The sequence below is a fragment of the Colobus angolensis genome, unplaced genomic scaffold (genome assembly GCF_000951035.1).
Source record: "Colobus angolensis palliatus isolate OR3802 unplaced genomic scaffold, Cang.pa_1.0 Scaffold219, whole genome shotgun sequence".
Lineage (NCBI taxonomy): Eukaryota > Metazoa > Chordata > Mammalia > Primates > Cercopithecidae > Colobus > Colobus angolensis.
In genome coordinates, this window is record NW_012115366.1 from 3,253,107 (window position 1) to 3,270,739 (window position 17,633).

The following is a 17,633-nucleotide window of genomic DNA, read 5'->3' on the forward strand; positions in this document are numbered from 1 at the left end:
GGTTTTCAAGGGCCAGTCCAAGCCTGCTGCAGGACACCTCTGAGTTACATCCATATCTGCATACTTCTCACTTCCACCACACTCCCTGTCCCAACCAGCATCATCTCTTTTGGGACCACTCCTCTGGCTTTCATTTTTCAGCCACAGCAATTCTTTGGAAAAGTCAAATCATATCACTTCTCTGCTTCTTACCCAACACAGCCGCATGGCTCCCACTCTCCCTCCTTCAAGTCTCTGCTCAATGTCACTTTGTTAAAGGCACTTTCTATAAACTACCCTGTAGAAAATATTATTTCTTTTCTCTGTCCCAGCATTCTCATTTCTCTTATCCTAATTAATTTTTCTTTAACCCTTATTTACGTAAGTATTATGCTGAATACAGGCAGCTCTCGCTTTTCATGGCGGTGCAGGATTGCAAAAATGACTGTGCAACTTGAAACCTAGGAAAGCATTCTCCATATCCAATTAGAAAAACAATTATGTTTGTGACCTTTACCATTTTTTGTCAAAATATTAGAAACTCTCACACTCTCAGTTACAAATGTAGAGGACAATGAAAATATAATGAAGTAAGTATTTATTTGTGCACTGCAATTCAAAGCATTAGAAACATTGAGAGTTCAAGTGTTATTTCTTGGTAAAAATGTATCAAGAGTAGTTGGAAGACTGCTTGCCTTTTTCTTGTATATTTCTGACGTGGAGTGATATGGTTTGGCTCTGTGTCTCCATCCAAATCTCATCTCAAATTGTAATCTGCGTGTGTTGTGGGATGGGCCTGGTAGGAGGTGACTGAATCATGGGGGTGGACTTCCCCCTTGCTGTTCTCATGACAGTGAGTTCTCGTAAGATCTCAGTGAGTTCTCATGAGATCTGGTTTTTTGAAAGTGTGTGGCATTTCCCTCTTCGCACTCTCTCTCTCTCTTCTGCCACCATGTGAAGAAGGTCCCTGCTTCCTTTTCTCCTTCCACCATGATTGTAAGTTTCCTGAGGCCTCCCAGTCATGCTTCCTGTTAAGCCTGTGGAACTGTGAGTCAATTAAACCTCTTTTCTTCATAAATTATCCAGTCTCCGGTAGTTCTTTATAGCAGTGTGAGAGTAGGCCAATACATGGAGCAAGCATCATTTCTTTTTATTTATTTATTTTATTTATTTATTATTTTTTTGAGATGGAGTTTCACTCTTATTGCCCAGGCTGGAGTGCAATGTCGTGATCTTGGCTCGCTGCAACCCCCACCTCCCTGGTTCCTGCGATTCTCCTGCCTCAGCCTCCTGAGTAGCTGGGATTGCAGGCATGCATCCCCACACCCAGCTAATTTTGTATTTTTAGTAGAGATGGGGTTTCTCCATGTTGGTCAGGCTAGTCTCGAACTCCTGATCTCAGGTGATCCACCTGCCTTGGCCTCCCAAAGTGCTGGGATTACAGGCATGAGCCACCATGCCCAACCAGGAAGCATCATTTCTATTATACCTTTGTGTTTTGCCATCTTTCTAAGTTTGGACTAGCTTCCAACATGTTATCCCTTGCATTTTCAATATTGTGAAATCACTCCAGAAGGTCCTTTCATGTGAAGATTTTTGCTGGTATTTCAACCTTTGGGACATCTTCAGCCCTTTTATTACCACTCCTCCCCCATTTGTGGGAGTTTGTCTTTACTACCTCCCTCTGGCTGCCTATCTGAAGTTCCTGCATCAGGGTCTACATTGCCATGGTCAACTATTTGTACTTCTAGAATTCCACTCACATTCAATTTGAACCTCACTTGCAGCATTTTCACTTCTCATTTCTTCACTGTAATGTCATCTTCATTGCAAAATTCCTCTTTCAATTATTCATTTCTGTAAAATGTCATATGGGCTCATCACTGGGAGACAAGGAGGCAACCCAACTATAGGCTTTGTTGTATAAGTAGGAGATTCATAAGGACCAATCACCAACAGACTTTGAAAGACGCAACATGACTGGTTACTGATCATGACAAGCTTTTGTTATTTCCATGGTGATTTGTGGACTGAAGAGCTAGCCCAGAAATTTGCAGTCTATGCAAATTACAGTAAATTTACTATGGCACCTAAATTTTGAGACTTGTGTTGTGGGACTGATGTTACTTAACTAAACTATGGTAAGTGAAATGCATGCAAGTCAGCACCAAAGTGAGAGCTGCCTGTATTTGTCTATCTTACACAAACAGAATGTCAGTTCTATCATGGCGGGTTGGGGGTGGGGGAGGATTATCTGGATCCTCAGTTGCCAGAACTGTGTCTGCCATATAATAGGCTGTCAATTTTTTAGAATGAGTGAATACATCATTGAGACCATTGGTTTCTACTAGGTGTTGGATTTCAAAAGAAAACTTCTCTTCATTTGATCACTTGGCTTGTGTGCTATATTCTCAAGTTATTTCTTTAAAGACTGCTCTCTCTTCTTTCTGTTTAAAACAGTCCATCAAAAATTAAACATCCTCTAGAAAGTAAGAAAGTGCTAAAAAGAAAACAAAGTCAACCCCAAAACCAAAACCCACGGTGACTGGAGTACATCAAAGGGGCACAGGAACCAACTGAAAGAGCTCCCAAAGGACAAAACTGGAATACTTTCCACAAAAAAATAAGTAAAGTAGTGATGAGTTATAATCCAAAGTATAAAATAAATATCTGAGTCCATACCGATATAGAGAAATGATTGAATAAATTAATGGGGAAGAAGAGAAGAATCTCCAGTGCAGAAAAGTCCCAGATAATTTATTTATACACTCCCCCCTAAAGGAGGTGGAACATAACTTCCACTCCAGAAGTGTGGGCTGTGCGTTGTGACTTCTTTGCAAAGAGTACAGCATGAAAAAAAGGAGAAAAAATAACTTTCCAGTGGAAAAACCCGACAAATACAGCTTCAGCCAGGTGATCAAGAGTTCATCAACAGTTATAAATCAACATTAACAATCATAAATCATGTCACTAATATGTACCTTTAATATGATGTGATGAAGATGACACTTTTCCTCTGTTACCTTCCCCCCAAAACTCACATCCCCAATCTAATCATGAGGAAAACATCAGACAAATTTCAATAAGGAGGTATCCTGTAATATCGGGCCCAGAACTCCTCAAAATGGTCAAGGTCATCAAAATCAGGGAAAGTCTAAAAAACTGTCATAGCCAAGAGAAGCTTGAGGAGATATGACAAGTAAATGTAACAGGTATCCTGGATGGGATGCTGGAACAGAAAAAGGACATTAGGTAAAAAGAAAAGATCTAAATAAACTATGGACTTTGATTAATCATAATGTATCAATATGGGTTCATTGATTACAATAATTTATCATACTAATGTAAGATGCTAATGATAGGGCTCAATTTTTCTGTAAATCTAAAACTGTCCTTAACAAATTAAGTCTATTAAAAAAAATTAACGTCTTGTCCTCAGCTAGGTTTTATTTGCCTCTTGCACCCCGTGGGGAGCAATGCAAAGAAATGTGTGGTAGGGAGACTTTGTTAATATTCCAAAGTTTTATCTCACTTCACAAGCCTGAGGTTTCCTTTCCTCTCGTCCTTCCTCTGTCCCCTACCAGAGCTCACCCCAGACCTAGGCACTCAGATCCCAGAGGAAGTGGTTTCTCAATCCCCCGTGATGCTCACCCTAAACTTTTCCCATTAGTAAAACCCAGGTCAGACCATGTGAGATCAGAAAACTCTGGGTTATGTGAGTGAGCTGGGATAGCTCTGAGGACCTGACTATGAGTGAGTGAATAATGTCCTGAGCCCAAGTCTTCACAGGAACAAGTTGTTCCCAAGAGGAGTGTAATGGACGCTGAGAGGCATCTGGCTGTGGAGGTGGTCCTCAGCATCAGCCCTATTGGGGATTGTCTCAGCTGAAGGGAGCACCCTTGCTTAGGTCATATCTGGGAACAGACCACATCTCATCAGACTCATCAACCTAGTCGTATAAAGGCCCAGCTCTCTTATCCTAACTCAGAGCAACTCTGGAGGAACGTCTTAGTACCAGGCTCCATGCAAGGACAGCTGAGGTCTTCACTGGGACTTCATTGCAGCCCACCTTCTTTTTCTACCCAGTCCTGCTTCCCTCTTCTCCCATTCACAACTGTTGATCCTAAAAGTACTCCCTGAAAAAACACCTACTTGCTCATCTTCACCCCAGAGTCTGTCTCCCAGGAAAGCCAACGTGGGACAGTGAGGCTGTGCTACATATCAGAAAAGTGGGGATCCCTTCATCTCTAAGGGGCAAGTCAGTCACGGAAGAAGGCCTTGTTTATAGTACTTCCAGGTTAATGAGAATCCACAAACATGTTTATTCAAGACAGGGACATAATTAAATCTATGTTGTAAAAAGACCAGTCTGGCTGAAGAAGGAGAAGGAGATTATAGGGGGCAAATAAAAATGGGGATACTCTAGTGAGAAGGCAATTGTTTTATTCAGGCGAGAGATGATAGAGATGAAGAAAGAGATTAATTCAGAAGGGATTTAGGAGGTAAATCCAATAGGGCCTAGCAGGGGCAAGATATGAGTGTGAAACTATGCCCCCAAAGAGTTAAAGAAACCAATTACTAACAGAAATTCTTGAGTTTACAGGATAGCAGATAAGAAAAAAGAAAAAAAAAACTTGCTAAACTGCTGAAACTTCCTCCACTTGTAAGATAACAAAACTGACTAAAATCTGTTGGAACCAATATGGCCAACTGGATTTTGCTCAGAATGAGCTTGCTGATGTCATAGCCTGAATTTCTACCACATATTTCATAATAATGCCCCAGGGTTTTGCACGTGGGACCTGTGAAGTGGCATGGAGAGATAACCGTACCTGCCCAAGCACTTTCCAGGCCTCCCTTTCCTTTCATAAATCATACTAATCCCAGAATCCACCCCCTCAACTTTTTCTAATAAAGCTACTGCCTTGAAGCTAGCCCATGGAGCTAGATTTGAGCTAGACTCCTGTCTTCCTGTTAGTCAATTTGCAATAAAAATCATTTCGTTTCTCAAAAGCCTGGTTTCACAGTATTGGCTTCTAGCACATCAGGAAGCGACCCCCTTTTACTTGGTAGCAAGTGGATAAGTGAGGGTACAGAGCATGAGTCCCTTCCTGGTCTGACAAACTGCATAGACGATGGTACCAAATACCAAACAGGCATGGTGTGGGAGAAGATAAGGTTTGTGAGTGCAGATCTGAAACACAAACTTGAATATTTAAGGTATACAAAGGGGCCAGGCACAGTGGCTCATACCCTCACACCTGTAATCCCAGCACTTTGGGAGGTGGAGGCAGGTGGATCACCTGAGGTCAGGAGTTCAAGACCAGCCTGACCAATATGGTGAAACCCTGTCTCTACTAAAAATACAAAAATTATCCAGGCAAGATGGTGGGTGCCTGTAGTCTCAGCTACTCAGGAGGCTGAGGCAGGAGAATTGCTTGAACTCGGGAGGCAGAGGTTGCAGTCAGCCGAGGTCATACCATTGCACTCCAGCCTGGGCAACAAGAGCGAAACTCCATCTCAAAAAAAAAAAATATATATATATATATATATATACACACACACACACACAAACACACACACACACATATATATATATACAAAAAACCTGGATATGCATATATGTGTATGTATATATATATACACACACACAAATGAAGATGTCAAGACGGTTGCAGGATATTCAGGCCTGCATCATGGCCCCAAGATTACTCAGCTCCTAGGGGGTGGATTCAAGATTTTAACCTAGATTATGTCTGATTCAAAAGCCGGCACTCTTGGGTACTGACCTGTGAGTACTGACTCTCCAAGGAACTTAGAGTCTAATGAAAGGTGAGAAGATTCCTCAGAGTAGGGGAAGGGGAGGATGAAGGAGGCTGGAGGAATGTTCCTGTCTCGTTCCAAGCAGGGGCCATGGATTGTAATTCCTTTGTGGAATTCATCATTTCAGGACAACGGCATAGGATGATGACATCACCAGGGATGGGGAGTTTTGTCATCTCAGAGAGAACGTGCCAGCCTGGCTTTGCTTTCTTTTCCTAGAGGGTCTAACACCTCTCCTGGCCCTGACATCTAGCTGGTCCCTGAGGTAGAGGCACAAGTCATGAGGAGGCAATGGGGAAACAGGATGGCAGCCAGTGCCTGCCTATGGATGCTTGGACATTAAAGGGTCACCAGCTGAGTGTGGGCTGAGGGTCCCTGAACATAACCTTTGTGCTTAGGGAGAACCCATTCCAGAGCTGAGAAAGAAGGATGTCAAGATGCTGCTTCCTCCCTCTTTCTGGGAGCATTTCTTCTGCCCCTCCAATCCCATCCCTGAGAGCTGGTCCCAGGTCCAGCCCAAGCAGGAGAGGCAGCCCTCACCTTCCCAGGTGTTTGTAGGCATGTTACTCTCCTTCCTAGACAGCGTTCCCCACAGCTCCGCCTTCCCTGCAGGCCCCGTCCATCCTCTAAAGCACAAATCATCATCACCTCCACACCTTGAATGTCTTTCTCAGCCATGCCTGGTTCCTCTGCAGGAAGGAAAAAGGAAGCAGTTCCTAGTAGTGTACGGAGGGACCTACAGAAAAACCAAGAGCCCACAGCAGATATTGCTTGTTTTTTACCTCTGACAACTCTGGAGTGGAAGAAAGGGCATCCATTGTAAAGTTCAACTCTTATCAAGTGGGTGAGGCTATAGACAGCTTGTCTCTGTCTTCAGCTGTGCAGCTCAGAGAGACCCAGATGTTGAGCTCATGCAGGAGCTAGACACACACATGCCCATCATGAGGTTGTGGCCTTGGTCCAGCCTGTGTATCTGAGGCTCCTAGATAGGCAAAGGCCATGAAGTTGGGGAGAACCTCTGAGATGGGATAAAACTCAGGAAGGAGTATAAGTCTGTGGGTGTCAAGCCTCCCAGCCCCAGCAATGCTAAATATTTCCAGAAGCAACTCCTTAGCTTGAAGCAACCTTGTCTGTTCAATTTTATAATCACAAAGGAAAAAGTGCCCCAGTCCCCTGACCTTTCCTCTCATCACAATCCCCTTCCTCTGACATCACAGAGGCAAGAACTGTCCTCTCTGCTCAGAGAACTGAGTCAGGGGCGTCTCCAGGACAGACATTCAGGCAGAGCAAGCTCCAGGTTTCACCACAATGCCCATCCCTGCCTCCCCACTCCACCCACCTCTGCCTTCCTTACTGCTGTATCTGCTGCTTGAACTGGCAGGTGAGTGGGGCCTCAGTGTGTGTGTGTGGTGAGTTCTCCCCTCTTCCTCTTTAGTGAACCCTCCCTCACCTGTTCCCATAAAATTTCCTTTGGGAGAGTTTTCTCCGTCTTATCCTAGAACAGGCAGAACTCAGAAGACTACACTGGGATGGCCCCCAATTCTGACAAAATCTCCCAGTGGTCATGTCTGTTGCAAATCTCTTTGTTCAGGTAAAGGACTCACACCTGTGGTCACAGGGCTGGGCACAGCACCCATCACAGCTCTCACCCTCCAGCCTCTGGAATCAAAGGATGTGTAATTTATTTTATTTTATTTTATTTTTATTTATTTTTTTGAGACAGGGTCTCACTCTGTCACCTAGGCTGGAGTGCAGTGGTGCAATCTTGGCTCACTACAACCTCCACCTCCTGGGCTCAAGTGATTCTCATGCCTCCACCTCCCAAGTAGCTGGGACTACAGGCACGTGCCACCAAACCCAGCTAATTTTTGTCTTTTTTTTTTTATAGAGATGGGGTTTCACTATGATACCCAGGCTGGTCTCAAACTTCTGAGCTCAAGAGTTCCACCCGCCTCAGCCTCCCAAAGTGCTGGGATTATATGCTTGAACCACCACGCCTGGCCCCTGGCACGTTTTACACTTCTTTCTGTGAAATTCAGTTTTTTATTTCTCTGTTGCCACTGTTTTTGGCTACTCTTTAAAAGTACTGCAAACTGGGTGGTTTAAATTACAGAAATTAATTTTCTCACAGGTCTGGAGACTAGACACTCAAAATCGAAGTGTGGGCAGGGTTGGTTCTTTCTGAGGACTGTGTTCTATGTCTCTCTCTGAGCTTCTGGCAGTGGTAGCCTCAAACATTTGTTGGATGGCAGGTGGCACCACCCTCCCTGTATCCTCACATCATCTTACTCCTGTGTATGTCTGTCTTTGTGTTCAAATTTCCACTTCATATAAAAACAACCACCATATTGGATTAACACCTGCCTCAATGACCTTATTTTAACTTGATTTTCTCTGTAACAACTCTATTTTCAAGTAAGGTCACATTCTGAGCTACCGGGGGTTAAGACTTCAACGTATATTTCAGAGGCATACAATTCAACTCATAATAGCCTCAACAAGAAATTTTAATAACTTAGATGTATTCTTTGTTGGTTTATGTACTGCATTTATATCTGTCTGTGCTTTATACATAGGAAGGGTAAGTATAAAGCTTGCTTTTTTTATTCAATGCAGAGTTAAGGATGACTAAAAATATTTAGGTAAAAGCTAACTTAAGACACTTAAAGTTAGTAAAACTCACTTGAATTTTTAACTGTACTTATTGGGTGTGGTACACAGACTGTAAGGTGACTCCCAACTATCCCACTCTTATGTAAGACTACACTAGGATGGCCCCCAATTCTGACAAAATCTCCCAGTGGCCATGTCTGTTGCAATCTCTTTGTTCAGGTAACATGTTTCTATCTGTGTGTTGTGTGTAACATGCTTCTATCTGATAGAATATGGCCAAAATGATGCACTGTCACCCCCTCGAGTATGTTAGGTTGTATAAGATTTATCACACTAGAGTTTTTCTTGCAACTTCTGGCCTTAAAGAAGCAAGGAGCCATGTTGAAAACTGCCTGTGAGAAGGCCCACGTGGCAAGGAACTGAGGGAAGCCCCTAGAAGTTGAGGGCCTCAGTCCTACAACCACAAAGACCTGAATTCTACCAACAACCTGAGTGAACTTAGAATGAACACTTCCCCAGTCAAACTCCCAGATAAGAACACAGCCCACCTGGCACCTTGAGTGGAGCTTGGTGAGACCTTGAAGCAGAGAACCCAGCTAAGCCATATCTGAATTACAAATTGACAGAAACTGTGAAGTAATTAATATGTGTTGTTTTCAGCCACTAAGTTTGTGGTAATTTGTTATTCAGCAATAGAAAAGGAATACACTGAGTAAGATTGCAAAACCATACAAAAATAAAGTCCTCCATTGCTTTGTAGAACTTATTTGTTTTTAAAGGTGTACAACTTGGTGGTTTTTTAAATTTTATTTTGGTTTTAATTGATAAACGACAATTGTATATATTTATGTGGTATAATGTGATGTTCTTATACATGTATACATAGTGAAATGATCCAATCAGGCTAATTAACATATCCATCACCTCACATACTTATCACTTCTTTGTGGTAAGAACTTTTAAAATCTACTTTTTTAGCTATTTTGAAGTATGCATTAACTATAATCACCATGCTGTGCAATAGATCATCAGAACCTATTCCTCGTGTCTAACTACAACTTTATAGGTTTTGACCAGCATCTCCCATTTCCTTGTCCAACTCCCTACCACCCCAGACCCTGGTAACCACATTCTATTCTTTACTTCTTTGAGTTTGACTTTTTTGGATTCCACATATAAGCAAGACCATGCAGTATTTGTCTTTCTGTACCTAGCTTATTTCACACCATAATATCCATGGTGTCATAAGTGACAGAATTTTCTGATTTTTAAAGGATAAATAGTATTTCGCTGTGTGTGTGTGTGTGTGTGTGTGTAATCACATTTTTATTCATTTATACATTGATAGGCACTTCAGTTGTTTCTATATTTTGGCTATCATGAATAACACTGCAATTTTGTAGAACTTCTCTTGTAGACATTTTGTGTATCTGCCATGAACTCAATGTCAGTGTGGCTTGTGTGATACCCAAGAACACGTGACAAGAGCAATTAAGTACTAAGGAATAAGATTTTATTGGGTAGAATTGAGCATTGACAAACCAATCATTGTAATATCTAAGATATTCCTACACTCCAAAAACCATTTGTCACCTTTTATGGAAAATAGTAACTTCACTGAGAATGCATGCCTCAGTGTTTACTCTGGGAGAGGTGAATGAGTGGCCTTTCACACCATAGAAGATCTGGTATTGGAGGGAGCTGCCTCCACATGCAGGTCACTCCATATGCACTCCGTATGCAGTATGTTGGTTATCAACGTACTGTCCTTAGCTGGGGCTGTATCCCTGATTCTGAGACAATTAGAAAAATCTGACCCAAATTATATTTTGCATATTCTCATTTAATAAAAATATATTCATATATTTATTTAAAATGTTTATTTAGTTCCTAATATATTTGCAGGCCATCCTCATGCCCCAATGCAGAAGGAAAGTGCCATTCTCCTATTTGTACACTGGTACCCTCCCCTTCACCTCACATGGCACCCAGCATTGTAATTTTTATATGACTGGTGCCATCACATGATGCTGAAATAAAACTATCATATTGAGATCCCACCTTGACCTATAACCAGACCCTCAGAGCATCTTGAGCCAAGGCAGAGAACATGAGAGATGATTCCACGTTTCTTTCCAGGAACTTCAGATGAAGAGTTCCAGGTGAACCAGCCTCAGACTTTAGTGTCAGTCAATCCTGGAGATGTCCTAACCCTGGCCTGCAATATGTCTGCTCTGTCCCCAGAAGGGCCTGTCTTGTGGTTCAAGAGCACTGGACCAGGACAACAATTAATCTATAGTTTCAATGGAAGCCACTTCCCCAGAGTAACGCCGGTGGAAAACACAATGGTCGATCAAACTGACTATTCCATTCGCATTCGTGACGTGTTGCCAGAGGATGCTGGCACCTACTACTGTGTGAAGTTAAGGGTAGGACACCCTGACATGGAGTTTTTCTCTGGTCCAGGCACCATCGTGTATGTGAATGGTGAGCATAGCCTGATGCACTTTATTCCCTGGGTTTATGAAGATGAATCTTTAAAACCCTTCACCATGTACCAAATCATCACCACATACTGAATGCTGTGCTCCTTTATCCACAAACTACCCTGTAGACTAGGTTTCTACCAATGGCCTTTCTAGTAAGCCATTCTAGACAACCTGTGCCAAATACTGAATCAAGCTGTGTTGACAAGCCACATCCTTCTCTGATGCCAACCCCACCAGAACCCATGACATAGGAGACACTTACAAATAAAAAGATACTGAGTATGCAAAATGCAACTACATGTGTGCACTGCATGGCCTAAATGGTAAGAAAACTGGGCCCTAGAAGGCTGACTGACTTCTAAGGTTCTAGGAAGAAACCTGGGCCCAGGTATATGCATTGCATATATTATGACTTATTTCATGACTCCAAACTTCCAGTCACAGATGCTAGCAGCCACATCTTAGCTTCTGATGGAATATCAACATAGGTGAAGTTTTCCCCAAAATGCCCAGTATCTCCTGGGCCAAAACAAAGGGCTCTTCAGGCAGGTAGACTCTCTACATGCCTTCATGATCCCACTCACCTTCCCATTACCAACTGGAATGTGATTGGGGCCTGATAGCAAGTACCTGAGTGGTCACCACAGTCCAGTCTGAGATCACATTCCCATTCCCCATACGAGTCAATGAGTGAATGTGATCTCCTACCATCGCCTGGCACTGTTGGGGAATTCTCAGACCAGAAGGAGGGGTCTTGTGTATCGATCTCTCCAAAGTCTTTTTTGCAGAAAGCCTTCCCAGAGGGGTTGAGTCATTCCCTGACACTTGAGTTTTCCCAGGTCTGTCCTGAGACTTCCATGCCCAGCCCCACTGTTCTTTCATTCCCAGTATTTTTATTCCCAGGATAACCAGTAATTCCTTCTCCTCCCCACCCCTGAATTAACATCATGAAATACAATGATATTAGGTGTTCCTCTATTCTTCCAGGAGGACTGACCTTCCGAGTAATGTTTCCCTTGAATCCAGACACATTCCATAATGCCCAAATGGCAATGGAAAATCCACAGGTTTCCCTTAAGTTACATTATGTCAATGCAGACTGCTTTCCCACACTACCTCCTGGCCTTGCCAACCAGGAGTTCCCTTTCTCTCTAACCTGCTCCTTAGGCAGTCTGTGGTTTTGACAACCAAGCTTAACAGGAGAGATTATCACTAGGACCTGACACATTGTAGGGTAGTGATGATGACTGTGTAGGAGGGTAAAGGGTGGCCGGTTAGAACCTCCAAAATTGTAGAGGGCCCTTGAGGTTCTAATCTCTTTTTGTTGAGGAGAGGAAACCCTCTCCTTTCTTTCTCTTGAAGAGATAAGCAGTGGAACCATATGCTGTTGCCATGACCACCTAATTCTTTAATTGTTTTAATTTCTTCTCCACATCTCTCAGCATGAACTTCTCTACAAATTCAGAGAATAATCACCCTTCAGAGGAGAGAGGAAGGCCAATCCCAAACTCAGTGGAGATGTGGGGTTGAGGGACAGGACTTGAACCCAGTTCCAAATGTACCAAGTGACTCTAGGCAATTAGATGGATAGGGGAACTAGTCTTTCTCCATGAACATTACCCACTGATAATTCCCCCTTCTCCCTCCCCGTCCTCCTGTTACCATGGTTGAGGGCTGAGGAATGGAACTGAGGAGGAATACATCTGGTCCTCTGGACTAACTCCCCTCCTTCAGCACTCTGGGGAGAAACTACCTCCATGTGCAAAGGCCTCTCTTTACTCAGTGCATGGGCATTTATGCATGTCGTTAAAAGAATTAATGAATGAGGCCCAACCATGACCTGTACCCATGCTTAAGCCAGAGAAGGGGAAATGAGAAATGATTTTCAGTTTCTTTCCAGGAGCCACACATATGTTCCATGTGCAACAAACAGAGATGTCACAGACTGTATCAACTGGGGAGTCAATCATCTTGAGTTGCAGCGTACCAGATACTTTACCAAATGGACCTGTCTTGTGGTTCAAGGGAACAGGGCCAAACCGGAAATTGATCTACAATTTCAAACAAGGTCACTTTCCCAGAGTAAAAGAGATTGGAGACACCAACAAGCCTGGCAACACAGACTTTTCCATCCGCATCCATGAAATCTCTCTTGCTGATGCTGGCACCTATTATTGCATCAAGTTCATAAAAGGGAAAGCTATCAAGGAGTACCAATCAGGTCACGGCACTCAGGTGTTTGTTACTGGTGAGTATGTCTCCTATACCTCATACCCCCTGGAGTATAATATCATCTCAGCAGTTACGTCTTCTATTCATTCAACAATTGCTATGTGCCAAATATTATTGAAGGTACAACATACATTTAATCTTTTTAATTCTCTCAGCAAACTGTGAGTTAGGTATTTTACAGGAAGAAAAAAAGACTCAAAAGGTTGAGTGAGAGTGATGAGAGCTATTTTGGTTGATTTCTCAATATTCAATCCACCCCTTATGATTAACCTAAGCCAACTAGTATAATTCCATATTCCCTGCTAGAGGTTTACTCAAATATGGGATGAACTTGGCCAGTTTGGGTCTATCAGAGAAAAATACAGGCTTGCAGAGAAATCTGGTAATCTAAAGTAATTCTTTCCCTTCTTGGCTAGAAACAAGCAATTGTGTTGCTCCAGGTTCTTTAAGCAGGCATCTTATGACCATGAGGGGAATAAGGTTGAGAAAAAGTCTAGATGAATGCAGATATGTAACTAGTGTGGATTTGACAATATGCACAACCATACTGCTCCTTGTTCCAATCTCACCTCTGGACTTATAATAATGTGAAAGAAAACATCTCCTTGTTAAGCCAATTTGCTTAAATCAACAATGTCCTAAGGGCTACAAGAATAATAAAGGTCCCACATCCCACAGTGTGTTGTAGTGTGTTGAACTGCAAGTACAAATCTATGTTTTCTGCATCCAAAGCCTTTTTCTTAGTGTTTTGCTACTTGTGGTGCCCTGTGAACTTTGGGCAATATCCAGCCTGAGAAATTATTAAATTGGTAATACAATAATGCTAACATTTATTGGGCATCTACTATATTCCAAACATTTCATCTATATTATCTGCACAGCAACATTTGAATTGCTGGATGCTTGTACTCACTGTACAGATGAGGAACCTAACTCAGGGAGATTTCAGAAGTGTACATAGTAGGGAATAAAGAGGTGGGGTTGTCTGGGCCCAGTCCAGTATGCTCTATATTAGTGAAGAATATTTACTTACAAGAGAGAAGATCAAATGCATTAATTTCAACCAAAAATATGAGTTGATTGATTCTGTACCTGCAGAGAATTCTGGGTTACTCACAGTATTCAAGGCAGAACTTTTGGAACCAGGGACTAAAGCATTGGATTTAGGGCTTAGTGTTACCAAGACTGTGGCTCTCTGACATTGTCTAATCTCTTCATGGCTTTGTTCTTTCCTGCTGCATATAAACCTTCAGTATACGATAGTGAAAATAATGCAGAAAGTGTTGATATTCATTCTCCCATCTTACAACCCATGTGGAAAGAGAACTTCTTCCTACCAACCTTCACAAATGAGTTCTAGAGAACTATCCACATTAGCCTTTTGTATGCCTTGTTGTCAACATTTTATTCATTGTTGCTAGGGAGAGGAGGTGCCATGCTCCCAGTCAACCTAATGGAACAAATGCTAAGCAGGTTGAAAACAAAATATGTTCATCCACCACATGGTCCACGCCCCACCTTATCAGATGAGGAAGTTGAGCCTCTGAAAGGTTAATGGGCTTGTCTTCCAGGCTATGGGTACTGGAACCCTGGTAGACTCTTCTCTGAACCGTTTAGGTTTATGGCTTTGCCTTCTTCTTAATAAGAAGTCTCTAGTTAGAGTGGAGGTGTAGGAGTGCATGACAGCTGTTTAGAGGGAGAATGCTGTGAATGAGTTCAATATCCTTATTAACATTCAAATGTTCTGAGTCAGAAATGTACCAAACTTATGCCATTTCTTAATAAATAAAAATGTATACATATATTTTCAAAATACTTAGCTATATATTAGTTTATTGTAGTTGGTGTAACTAATGGATACAAATTTGACAGCTTAAAACAACCGAAATAGATCATTATGGGTGGCATAACAGCACAAGGAGTTCCAAGGGCCCACTCCATGGAAACTGGCGAAAATGATTTTTAAAAAATATTTAGAGTCTCTGGAAATAGTATTAAGGGCATATCATAAATGAAGAAATAATTTTTAAACTACTAAAACTGGGGAAGAAAAGTAAAAGTCTGATATTTGAACCAAAACCTCCCTTTTCCCTGTCAAAGTCTACACTCCATGGCAAAGAAGAGGAATCAACTGCACCAAAATAATCCATCCAGTCACTCAACAACTGAAGAAGCAGATGATAATAACAAGCCTTGGTGGTTGTGAGGGAGATCAATATCCAGAGTTTCTACAATATATTATGTAAAATGTCCAGTTTCAAAAAAAGTGAGACATGCAATAGAACAGAAAAATATGACACATATACCAAAAACAAACCAAAAAAAGGTATCAGAAACTGCTTGTTATGACCACCAGATGTCAAACTTAATAGGCAAAGCCTTTGATGTAACCATTACAAATATGTTCAAAGAAACATGATTAAACAAACCATGATTAAATAAGTACAGGAAAATAAGATGATAATGTTGCATCAAATAGGAGATATCAATAAAGAGATAGAAATTTTTAAAAAGAACCAAATGGAAATTTTCTTATTCAAAAGTATAACAATTGAAAGAAAAATTGCCCTAGAGGGAATTAACAGTAGATTTGAAGAAGCAGATTTAGCAAATTTGAAATAGATTAATGTAAATTATGGAATCTGAAGAACAGAGAAAAATTTAATGAAAATAACATTTAAAAAATGAACAGTGCCTCAGAGAAATGTAGGCCATCATTAAGCACACCACATACATGTAATAGGGATAGCAGAAGGAGAGGAGAAAGAGAAAACAGCAGAAAAAATATTCAAAGAAAGAATAGTTGAAAATTTCCCAAGTTTATTTATTCAGCTGGACTGAAGATTGAAAAAGGTAACTCAAATTACTAGAATCAGATTACTAGCATCAGGAAAAACCAGTGCAAAAAGGCTGAAAATTCCAAAAAAAAGAATGCCTCTTCTCCAAAGGATGACATCTCCTCACCAGCAAGGGAACAAAACTGGATGGAGAATGAGTTTGACAAATTGACAGAAGTAGGCTTCACAAGGTGGGTAATAACAAACTACTTGAAGCTACAGAAGCATGCTGTAACCCAATGCAAGAAAGCTAAGAACCTTGATAAAAGGTTACAGGAGCTGCTAACTAGAATAACCAGTTTAGAAAAGAACACAAATGACCTGACGGAGCTGAAAAACACAACACAAGAACTTCATGAAACATACAGAAGTATCAAGAGCCAAATCTATCAACCAGAAGAAAGGATATCAGACATTGAAGACAAACTTAATGAAATAAAGTGTGAAGACAAGATTAAAGAAAAAAGAGCAAAAAAGAATGAACAAAGCCTCCGAGAAATATGGGGCTATGTGGAAAAGACCAAACCTACATTTGATTGGTGTACCTAAAGTGATGGGGAGAATGGAACCAAGTTGGAAAATATACTTCAGGATATTATCCAGGAGAACTTCCCCAACCTAGCAAGACAGGCCAACATTCAAATTCAGGAAATACAGATAATGCCACAAAGATACTCCTTGAGAAGAACAACCCCAAGACACATAATCATCAGATTCACCAAGATTGAAATGAAGGAAAAAATGTTAAGGGCAGCCAGACAGAAAGATCGGGTTACCCAAAAAGAGAAGCCCATCAGACTAACAGCAGATCTCTCTTCAGAAATCCTACAAGCCAGAAGACAGTGAGGACCAACGTTCAACATTCTTAAAGAAAAGAATTTTCAACCCAGAATTTCATATCCAGTCAAAAAAATAGCTTCATAAGTGAAGGAGAAATAAAATCCTTTACAGACAAGCAAATGCTGAGTGATTTTGTAACCACTAGGCCTGCCTTACAAGAGCTCCTGAAGGAAGCACTAAATATAGAAAGGAAAAACTAGTACCAGACACTGCAAAAACATGCCAAAATGTAAAATCCATCAACACTATGAAGAAACTGCATCTACTAATGGACAGCATAACCAGCTAGCATCATAATGACAGGATCAAATTCACACATAACAATACTAACCTTAAATGTAAATGGGCTAAATGACCCAATTAAAAGACACAGACTGACAAATTGGATAAAGAGTCAAGACCCATTGGTATGTTGCATTCAGGAGACCCATCACACAGGCAAAGACACACATAGGCTCAAAATAAAGGGATGGAGAAAGATCTACCAAGCAAATGGAAAGAAAAAAAAAGCAGTGGTTGCAATCCTAGTCTCCGACAAAACAGACTTTAAACCAACAAAGATCAAAAAAGACAAAGAAGGGCATTACATAATGGTAAAGGCATCAATACAACAAAAAGAGCTAACTATCCTAAATAAATATGCCCTCAATACAGGAGCACCCAGATTCATAAAGCAAGTTATTAGAGACCTACAAAGACACTTAGACTCCCACACAATAATAGTGGGAGAATTTAATATCCCACTGTCAATATTTGATAGATCAATGAGACAGAAAATTAACAAGGATATTCAGGACTTGAACTCAGCTCTGGACCAAGC

General features: G+C 41.3%; 1 protein-coding gene across 1 annotated transcript in view; it reads left to right on the forward strand.

Moving 5' to 3' along the window:
- Positions 1-5,761: 5,761 nt before the first annotated feature.
- SIRPD (signal-regulatory protein delta) overlaps positions 5,762-17,633 on the forward strand; it is a 31,498-nt gene continuing 19,626 nt past the window's right edge. Inside the window, exons 1-3 of the mRNA XM_011943383.1 lie at positions 5,762-5,811; positions 7,020-7,183; positions 12,805-13,152. Of these exons, the coding sequence (XP_011798773.1) occupies positions 7,111-7,183; positions 12,805-13,152 (421 nt within the window). The 5' untranslated portion in view covers positions 5,762-5,811; positions 7,020-7,110. The remainder of the gene's footprint in view (positions 5,812-7,019; positions 7,184-12,804; positions 13,153-17,633) is intronic.